General features: G+C 41.9%; 1 protein-coding gene across 1 annotated transcript; it reads left to right on the top strand.

The window, feature by feature from the left end:
* The first annotated feature begins 1,485 nt into the window (after positions 1–1,485).
* Positions 1,486–10,302, top strand: LOC108673006 (phytanoyl-CoA dioxygenase, peroxisomal). The gene is made up of 8 exons (XM_018160775.1): positions 1,486–1,690; positions 2,308–2,423; positions 4,800–4,971; positions 5,713–5,849; positions 7,234–7,360; positions 8,716–8,850; positions 9,806–9,949; positions 10,249–10,302. The coding sequence occupies exons 1-8, from the start codon at positions 1,607–1,609 to the stop codon at positions 10,300–10,302; spliced, it is 969 nt and encodes a 322-aa protein (XP_018016264.1). The 5' UTR covers positions 1,486–1,606.
* The last annotated feature ends 595 nt before the right edge of the window (positions 10,303–10,897 follow it).

Genomic DNA, 10,897 nt, shown 5'->3' with positions numbered 1-10,897 from the left:
CGACCTCCCCTGCAACACTACCAGCGGCGAGAAGCAAGCAACAGCATCGTGCATCAGGTGGCCCAAATGAGGGCGGATGAACGATAATTATATAATCAGAGGTGGCGATCCATTGTGGCCTGGGACTGCTGCGTCCGAAACAAATAATAAGAAAATGTGTGTGATAGTAGACTTTGGACCACTTGATGAAATAAGGAATATTCAGTGCAAATTTTAGCTCGAGCAAGGTACTTTATGATTAAAGATAGTGTGATATAATGCAGCTCCGAAATCTCTCCTAACTATTGATAGTTTTAGATATCTCATCAACCTTGGTATTTTTAGTGTAATATTGACACAATCTTTTCTTCTGATATGCCTGTGTGACTCGTCGACAACCTCATGGACACTTAACGGTAGTTTCAACTTCTTCTTAACCAAAGGCCAATACCATAATTATTTCTTGATGGAAATATTCACAACACTCGGATAAAATAAAGTGATAAAATGTGTCCTTCTTCAGTCACGTTCGTTAAAATCTTGATCAGTGGCGTGATATATCTTAATCAGTCTTATCAGCTTCATCATTGCTGCGTCAACTGCAGCTCAGTTGGTGATTGTCAAGCTGTTGTGCTGTGCAGGCTGTGGTTACGGCGCACTAGGAGTGTATTACAGCTGCTGTGCTGTGCAGGCTGTGGTTACGGCGCACTAGGAGTGTATTACAGCTGCTGTGCTGTGCAGGCTGTGGTTACGGCGCACTAGGAGTGTATTACAGCTGTTGTGCTGTGCAGGCTGTGGTTACGGCGCACTGCATGGGACTGCACTGCTGTTGTGATGCATAAGGAATTTGTAAGGTATAATCAAGAGATCTAAAGCTATATTTTTCAAATATCTATATATAAAAAGAACCCATGTGTAAAATCACAAACGTTCATTAGAAGCAGCGTGTTATGCAATGAGGGTGAACGGTATATATGTCGTGTCGAAGTCGCGAAATTGCTGATTCTATGGAATCAGCAGCCAATTTGTCGAATCATTTAGAATCGACATTTCGTTGCTGATTCAGAAAATTGGACGTTAGAGTTAAAGTTAGAATATAAATAGACAGTTAGAGTTAGAAAAAGTTAGGTCAAGTTTGGTCAAGTTCCTTTATATTATATATTAAAAAAAAAGTTGGCTGACTGACCTAAGGCCACATTCCTATGGTATAGAAATGCTAATTCTACAGATTCGGCAAACTGGCTGCCGATACCATAGAATCGGCAATTCCGTGATTTCGGCACGACATGTATTAGGATTAGTCGTGCTGCTATAGTTATTTAAGGTACCTATATAGGTAGGTTGTGCGTGCCAGGAGCTCAGGTAGGTTAATTAAGTTCATAGTTAGCGTTGTTGTTAATCCTTATCTCTGTATTTAATCATTGATAGTATCTAAAGGATACGAAATATGCTTTGATGTGTTGTGACGGAAAAATAGGCTGATTATCTTAAGATATTGTCTTTTCACAGGGCAATCGCGTTCATAAGTATTAACTTGCTAATTGAAGTCGCTAGTGTTGTAAAGACTAGCCATATTATTTCATGTTAGTGCAACTAGAGATATAACGCCTAGCTGGTCGTATGCATCATGGCTGATCGTATACGCGTCATATTCAGTCACCTCACGGCCAGACCTGAACTGCGTGATGGTGCCAACACCACCAAAACTAAGGTTATTATTTTTACTTTATTTATATTTAATAAATTATTTTACTATTAAGGGTAGGTGTTAAGTCATAAATAGGATTAAATTATTAATTAAGCTAAACACCACCAAAACTAAGGTTATTATTTGTATTATCAAGGAGATTTTATTATTTTTATTTTATTTTTATTTATTAAATTATTTTATTATCAAGGGTGTCAAGTCACAAATATGATTGAATTATCATTTAAGTTAGTGAATGTTGTTACTATTCTTGCTTACCAATGACTGTTTTTCGTCATTTTTTGCAAATGCATTTTACATTTTCCTGACTAATATTTTTGAGTTTCCGTTTATTGTGTAGCATTCAAAGCAATGCATAGGAAGTGCCGACACTTTCACTGCATAAATGTATAATAATAAAGAGTCAATATTTTTATATTGTATTATTATATGAATTATTATTTTTCAACAGTTTGAGTCGCTGCTCATTTCGCATCAATAATATTAATATAATTTATATGTCAATATCGAGCATGTACACCGCACAAAACCGGCTATTTTATTATTTGAAAATAAATAACATAATATAATTTTATATTATGAAATACTGTAGTTATTAGTACAATTGTACACATGCGCAGTACTTCTACACGCTCGACAACCCTCGACTGAGCGACGAGCAGCGCTCGTTCTACGAGCACAACGGCTTCTTGCTCGTCAAGGACCTCGTACCCCATGACCTCATCGACGGGTGGCGGTGAGTAGGCAATTAATAGGCATAAGTAGGGACCTAAGTACATGTAGCGGCCTAAGCACATGTAGCGGCCTAAGCACATGTGGCGGCCTAAGCACATGTGGCGGCCCAATTAGGTACATGCATGTAGCGGCCTGAGTACACATGGCGGCATAAGTACATGTAGCCTAGGTACACGTAGTGGCCTAAGTACACGTGGCCTAAGTACACGTAGTGGCCTAAGTACACGTGGCCTAAGTACACGTAGTGGCCTAAGTACACGTAGTGGCCTAAGTACACGTAGTGGCCTAAGTACACGTAGTGGCCTAAATTAGTATTAGATGGCAGAATTTAGTTGTTAATACACGTGCGATTGATGACCAGAGAATTAGTTGATTTATATTATCAGGGAATGGAACTTTTCTTCAGATGACGGTAGATCAAAAGGCAAATTTCAGGAAGTAGTCTTTCTTTATTAACGACGTTTCGAATGCAACTAACATTCATTTTAAAGTTAGAAGAGGCATTAAATATTGACATTTTGGTGGAAATAAGTACATAATATAAGTAAATAGGATACACAGTAAAATTTTGGACCAAAAATTATTCGGAAAAATCAGAGTCAGACAAATCTGGTAGTCATAAAATAGATAGCTGGAGTCCAATCCGTTGAGATGACGGGTTCAGCTATCGTCGGTCGGTTGTTGTCGGGCCACTGCTTTATCACGATGCTGGTGAGTGCCTTCAGCACAAAGCGAGTGACGGTCTGGTTGTGAGCTTGTCTCGCGTGCTTCACCTGCCCTCCAGTTTGAAGGTAGCTAATGAAACAGCGGCTCGGTGTCTTGATTGTTTGTCCAATTTGTCCGATGTTGTTCAAAACATGGAGAAGTCTACAACCTTCTTTGAAGCAAAATTTATAGACTACACCGGCCTCTCGGATAACTCCCGCATTTTTGCAGGGGCCTTTGTCGTTCTTGGTTTGGAATTTGACGTTGTTGTCAAGGGTGTCACGAAGCCTGTTAAATTCATCGACGATCTTGAGATGATGCTGCTCGATTGGAATACTTTGAGACCTGGTCTGCTTGTGAGCTTGTCTCTGGTGGTAGGAGAAGCGGCTGTCCAATGTCGTAGTTGTTACTGCAACTACGACATTGTTACTGCATTCGACCGGTTCCGTGACACCCTTGGCAACAAAATCAAACCCCGGACTATACCGAACTACGGCTCCTGCAAAAAAGCGAGAGTTCTCCAAGAGGCCGGTGTATTCTATAAAATTTACTTCAAAGAAGGTTGTAGACTTCTTCACGTTATGGATTACATTAGGTTTATTGGAGTAACAACTGCGACATGGAACTGCCGCTTCTCCTAGCACCAGAGACAAGCGCACAACCATAGCAGGTCTCAGAGCATTATCAACAAGCAAGTTCATCTCAAAATCGTCGATGAATTTAACAGGCTTCGTGACACTCTTGACAACAACGTCAAATTCCAAACCAAGAACGACAAAGGCCCCTGCAAAAATGCGGGAGTTATCCGAGAGGCCGGTGTAGTCTATAAATTTTGCTTCAAAGAAGGTTGTAGACTTCTTCATGTTTTGAACAACATCGGACAAATTGGACAAACAATCAAGACACCGAGCCGCTGTTTCATTAGCTACCTTCAAACTGGAGGGCAGGTGAAGCACGCGAGACAAGCTCACAACCAGACCGTCACTCGCTTTGTGCTGAAGGCACTCACCAGCATCGTGATAAAGCAGTGGCCCGACAACAACCGACCGACGATAGCTGAACCCGTCATCTCAACGGATTGGACTCCAGCTATCTATTTTATGACTACCAGATTTGTCTGACTCTGATTTTTCCGAATAATTTTTGGTCCAAAATTTTACTGTGTATCCTATTTACTTATATTATGTACTTATTTCCACCAAAATGTCAATATTTAATGCCTCTTCTAACTTTAAAATGAATGTTAGTTGCATTCGAAACGTCGTTAATAAAGAAAGACTACTTCCTGAAATTTGCCTTTTGATCTACCGTCATCTGAAGAAAAGTTCCATTCCCTGATAATATAAATCAACTAATTCTCTGGTCATCAATCGCACGTGTAGTGGCCTAAGTACACGTGGCCTAAGTACACGTGGCCTAAGTACACGTAGTGGCCTAAGTACGCGTAGTGGCCTAAGTACACGTGGCAATGTTGATAGTTGAACGTACCGATATCATTGGTATCGTACCGGTTCAGGGACCGGTTCTTGTAGATAGTTGAACGTATCACTGGTATTGTAATGGTTCAGGGACCGGTTCCTGGAGATAGTGGAACGTGTCACTGGTATCGTACTGGTTCAGGGACCGGTTCTTGTAGATAGTTGAACGTATCACTGGTATCGTACCGGTTCAGGGACCGGTTCCTGGAGATCGTGGAGGGCGACACCGGTTCGTCGGGGATGATCACGAAGATGAAGGACATTTCGATGCGTGGCGTCGCTGGCGTGTCAGGCGAGAGAAGTGTTAATAAAATTCAGGACTTCGTGTGGGACCCGAAACTGTGCACCCACTGCACCCTGCCTCAGGTGGGTGCTGCCTCTACTGCACCCTGCCTCAGGTGGGTACTGCCTCTACTGCACCCTGCCTCAGGTGGGTACTGTCTCTACTGCACCCTGCCTCAGGTGGGTGCTGCCTCTACTGCACCCTGCCTCAGGTGGGTGCTGCCTCTACTGCACCCTGCCTCAGGTGGGTGCTGTCTTTACAATTAAACTTTTCAGGATCATCTAAACATTAAAAAATATAACTCAGTAGTCACTGGAGTGAGTGACAGAAAGCGCATTTTCTCGTCGACGAAAACTTGAGGTCACGTACGGACGGACGGACGGACAGACGGATATGGCGAGCACAATAGTGCATTTTTTCCATAAAAGAGAAAATGCGCTAAAAAGAATGGATAAAATACTGGAAAAAATAATATATTCCTAACAGTATAGGCATTGATGCGTGGTAAATTTCCAATAAATGTGTGCCTACATAACTGAATAATTTGAAAATATTTGTTGATTAATTATTAGATTTAATATGGCGCGTTAACTTGGCATGAGGTACTAACTTATAAATTGCTTTATAGATTACTTTATAATTTATATAGATTAATTTATAAATTGATTTACAGATTAATTTATCATTTATATAGATTAATTTATAAATTGCTTTATAGATTAATTTATAATTTATATAGATTAATTTATAAATTGCTTTACAGATTAATTTATAATTTATCTAGATTAATTTATACATGGCTAATGGTAATTAATCGGTAACAGATCTTGGATTACGTGGAATGTTTCACCGGGGGTAACATCATGGCTATGCATACCATGCTCATCAACAAGCCCCCCGACGCGGGGACTCTGACATCCCGACACCCCATGCACCAGGACCTACATTACTTCCCCTTCAGGTGGGCATTACTTCCCCTTCAGGTGGGCATTACTTCCCCTTCAGGTGGGNCGTTACTACCACGATTACCAATCGTTACCACGCGTTACTACCACGATTACCAATCGTTACCACGCGTTACTACCACGATTACCAATCGTTACCACGCGTTACTACCACGATTACCAATCGTTACCACGCGTTACTACCACGATTACCAATCGTTACCACGCGTTACTACCACGATTACCAATCGTTACCACGCGTTACTACCACGATTACCAATCGTTACCACGCGTTACTACCACGATTACCAATCGTTACCACGCGTTACTACCACGATTACCAATCGTTACCACGCGTTACTACCACGATTACCAATCGTTACCACGCGTTACTACCACGATTACCAATCGTTACCACGCGTTACTACCACGATTACCAATCGTTACCACGCGTTACTACCACGATTACCAATCGTTACCACGCGTTACTACCACGATTACCAATCGTTACCACGCGTTACTACCACGATTACCAATCGTTACCACGCGTTACTACCACGATTACCAATCGTTACCACGCGTTACTACCACGATTACCAATCGTTACCACGCGTTACTACCACGATTACCAATCGTTACCACGCGTTACTACCACGATTACCAATCGTTACCACGCGTTACTACCACGATTACCAATCGTTACCACGCGTTACTACCACGATTACCAATCGTTACCACGCGTTACTACCACGATTACCAATCGTTACCACGCGTTACTACCACGATTACCAATCGTTACCACGCGTTACTACCACGATTACCAATCGTTACCACGCGTTACTACCACGATTACCAATCGTTACCACGCGTTACTACCACGATTACCAATCGTTACCACGCGTTACTACCACGATTACCAATCGTTACCACGCGTTACTACCACGATTACCAATCGTTACCACGCGTTACTACCACGATTACCAATCGTTACCACGCGTTACTACCACGATTACCAATCGTTACCACGCGTTACTACCACGATTACCAATCGTTACCACGCGTTACTACCACGATTACCAATCGTTACCACGCGTTACTACCACGATTACCAATCGTTACCACGCGTTACTACCACGATTACCAATCGTTACCACGCGTTACTACCACGACCATCAATCGTTACCACGCGTTACCACCAGGATTACCAATGGTTGCCGCGCGTTACTACCACGATTACCAATCGTTACCACGCGTTACTACCACGATTACAAATCGTTACCGCGCATTACTACCACGACCACCTATCGTTACCGCTCGCGCAGGCCAAGCCGGTCGTTACCATTTGACACACTATTACTTGATCGTTACCACCACGATTACCAATAGTTACCACGTGTACAGGCCAGCTGAGCGGATCGTGTGCGCGTGGACGGCGATGGAGCGCGTGGACGAGAGCAACGGATGCCTCTTCGTGGTGCCCGGCACTCATACGCTGAGCCTGCTGCAGCACGACTACCCTGAGTGGCAGGTGTGGCAAGTGTTGTGGCAGGTGTGGCAAGTGTTGCTTGACTTGATGGCAGGTGTGGCAAGTGGTGTGGCAGGTGTGGCAAGTGTTGCGGCAGGTGTGGCGAGTGTTGCTTGACTTGATGGCAGGTGTGGTAAGTGTTGCGGCAGGTGTGGCGAGTGTTGCTTGACTTGATGGCAGGTGTGGTAAGTGTTGTGGCAGGTGTGGCGAGTGTTGCGGCAGGTGTGGCAAGTGTGGCAAGTGTTGCTTGACTTGATGGCAGGTGTAGTGGCAGGTGGAACGGTGGCAGACTGGCTGGAGCTGGGGGGTGTTGGTGGCAGACTTGCAGGTGTGAAGTGGTGGCAGAGTGGCATTAGGGGAGTGGGGTGATTTGTACGCTAAACTGGCCGAACGATATTCCTGGTTTCGTGATAGGAAATAACTTTACGTTCCTTCTTATTTTTGCCTCACACATGGCCTATTAACTGTAATGATAATAAAGTTTAAAACGAAAGCGCGAAGCTGCATATTGTTTATTCGCATTGGCATACATCTTGACATGTCCATGACGTGCAGTCTGATATCAAATAATACTTCATATTCTGCCTGAGACATCTGTGGTGATGAGACCTCTAGTTACATTCGCCCATGTCTATTTCTGTGATGAAAATCACTACTCGCAAACTCGCACACGGAATTATATTAAAATATTAATATACTTTTTCTAAAACGCTATCGTATAGATCACGACATGAATATGTAAAAGAAAATGCGTTCCTGTTCACTCAGGATGAGTTATTTCGGAATGTTTAACTCAGCCATTCATCCAAAATCTCGTTGATGAATGATCGAGCACCTGGCTTGTACAGAGTGTTGTGTAATGGTAGATGAGTACCTGGCTTGTACAGGTGTTGTGTAATGGTAGATGAGAACCTGGCTTGTACAGGTGTTGTGTAATGGTAGATTACTTCAAGGTGGGACTTGATGAGGGTCTTGACTTCAAGGTGGGACTTGATGACGGTCTTGGGAGACTTGATGAGGGCTTTGTGAGACGTGATGAGGGCCTCGACTTCAAGGTGGGACTTGATGAGGGGTTTGTGAGACTTGATGAGGGCCTTGTGAGACTTGATGAGGGCCTTGTGAGATTTGATGAAGGCCTTGTGAGACTTGATGAGGGCTCAGGTGTTGTGTAATGGTAGATGAGTACCTGGCTTGTACAGGTGTTGTGTAATGGTAGATTAGTACCTGGCTTGTCCAGAGTGTTGTGTAATGGTAGATTAGTACCTGGCTTGTAAACAATTAAATATATTTTTTGTTACTCCTCACGCTACATATTTTATAATTGTAATTAATTATTGTGAATGTAATTACCCGCACAGGACGGTGTGAACAAAATGTATCACGGCGTGAGAGGTTATGATGATCACCCTCGCACCTTCCTCCCCATGGAGAAGGGTGATACTGTGTTCTTCCACCCCATTCTGCTCCATGGTTCAGGCTCCAACACCACACAGGTATACTTGGGGCTGATGTAACTGTGGTGTAGGCTAATAATACTAGTTAATAAAATATGCAATTTAATTGTTAAATTCAGAACCGCTAATAGCGCCTTCGTTACACTCATGAGAATGAGATCCTTGCTACTATTGAACTTGAACCAATTCTATGGCATTTTGCGTTACATTCGTAATATTATCAAGAATAAGATCACGCATGTGAAGTTGAAATAATTCTATGATAAAATTTTACCATATTTCCGTAACCGTTTCGAGTACGAGATCTTTGCTACCGAACTTGAACTAATTCTCTGGCATTTTGAACCAGATTCATAATATTATACAGAATTAGATCCCTGCTAGTACTACTGAATGTGAACTAATTTTATGGCATTTTGCATCACATTCAGTATATTGTGTAATGCTACTGAACTTGAACCAATTCTCTGGAATTTTGCATCACATTCATAATATTGTAAAGAATGAGATCCCTGCTACTACTGAACGTGAACTAATTCTCTGGCATTTTTGCATCACATTCAGTATAGTGTGTAATGCTACTGAACTTGAACCAATTCTCTGGCATTTTGCATCTTATTCATAATATTGTAAAGAATTAGATCCCTGCTAGTACTACTGAACGTGAACTAATTCTGTGGCATTTTGCATCACATTTAGTATATTGTGTAATGCTACTGAACTTGAACCAATTCTCTGGCATTTTGCATCACATTCGTAGTATTTTAGAGAATGAGATCACACATCTGAAGTTGAACTAATTCCCTGGAATTTCGGAGCACATTCATAATATTATAAAGAATGAGATCCTGCCTGTGAATTTGAACTAATTCCCTGAAATTTGAACTAATTCCCTGAAATTTGAACTAATTCCCTGAAATTTGAACTAATTCCCTGAAATTTGAACTAATTCCCTGAAATTTGAACTAATTCCCTGGAATTNCTTGACTTCAAGGTGGGACTTGATGAGGGCCTTGTGAGACTTGATGAGGGCCTTGTGAGACTTGATGAGGGCCTTGACTTCAAGGTGGGACTTGATGAGGGCCTTGTGAGACTTGATGAGGGCCTTGACTTCAAGGTGGGACTTGATGAGGGCCTTGTGAGACTTGATGAGGGCCTTGACTTCAGATTGAGACTTGATTGTCTCCACACTAACTGAAATTAAACCTTCAAACATTAAAAAACAATATAAATTATTTCATATCATTTTACACGCTTCTAACTTCTTATTGAACTTTATTCAATCATTTGTCATTCATTCTTCATACATTCGCCTTTGAAGAACTCTGATCAAAATCCCCTCAGTTCTATGACTCTCTGACATTTTTTTCATATTATCTTTACTATAATTATCTATTGAAGTATTCCGCGGTAATGTCTAATTTTTTTTTATTTCAGGAAATCTGGAAGTTCCGGAGCCGAAACGTGCGTGGGCAGCCCGTGAACTTGTAGCAAACTGCTACGTTCCTTCCGACATTTCTTGTACTGCTCAACAAGATTCTTTCAGGAATTAAGGAAAAGGAATTGTTTAAATGGTGGTTCATTTATTCAAGATTGATACAATCTCTTAACATAATCAGTTCCAAAATATCTGCTTGATATAAGAAGTAAATCTAGTATCAGATTTTTAGATGCAAATGATATGTGCATCTGTAAATTACCCATGGATAATTATTTTCATGCTGGTTAATACGGGCACTCGGAGAAATGAAGGGGCTGTTGTCCGAAGAGTGATACACTTTAGTTGGTGTATGGTTTTTCCTGACCCGTTTTGGCCTGGCAAAAGGACGCCTCAGGGCTACATGCAGGAAGTGTGTTGCTATGTCTACAATTTGACCTGTTATTTTTCGCCAGTTTTTAGCGCATTTTCTAATATATGAAAAAAATACACTATTGTGCTCGTCATGTCCGTCTGTCTGTTTGTCTGTCCGTCCGTCCGTCTGTCCGTGACCTCAAGTTTTCGTCGACGAGAAAATGCGCTCTCTGTCACTCGCTGCAGTGAGTACTGAGTTATATTTTTTATAGTTTCTTCCACAACGCGCAATTT

The sequence above is a fragment of the Hyalella azteca genome, unplaced genomic scaffold (genome assembly GCF_000764305.2).
Source record: "Hyalella azteca isolate HAZT.00-mixed unplaced genomic scaffold, Hazt_2.0.2 contig9115, whole genome shotgun sequence".
Taxonomy (NCBI): Eukaryota; Metazoa; Arthropoda; class Malacostraca; order Amphipoda; family Hyalellidae; genus Hyalella; species Hyalella azteca.
The sequence above is the reverse complement of the archived record's forward strand: the minus strand, read 5'-3'. Positions and strand labels throughout refer to the sequence as shown.

Bases quoted from the DNA above. Each gene is read 5' to 3' on its own strand.
- LOC108673006 (XM_018160775.1), top strand. From the start codon at position 1,607: ATGGCTGATCGTATACGCGTCATATTCAGTCACCTCACGGCCAGACCT. The intron at 5,850-7,233 runs GTGGGCATTACT...CCACGTGTACAG, and splicing joins CTACATTACTTCCCCTTCAG to GCCAGCTGAGCGGATCGTGT. The intron at 8,851-9,805 runs GTATACTTGGGG...CTTGACTTCAAG, and splicing joins CAGGCTCCAACACCACACAG to GTGGGACTTGATGAGGGCCT.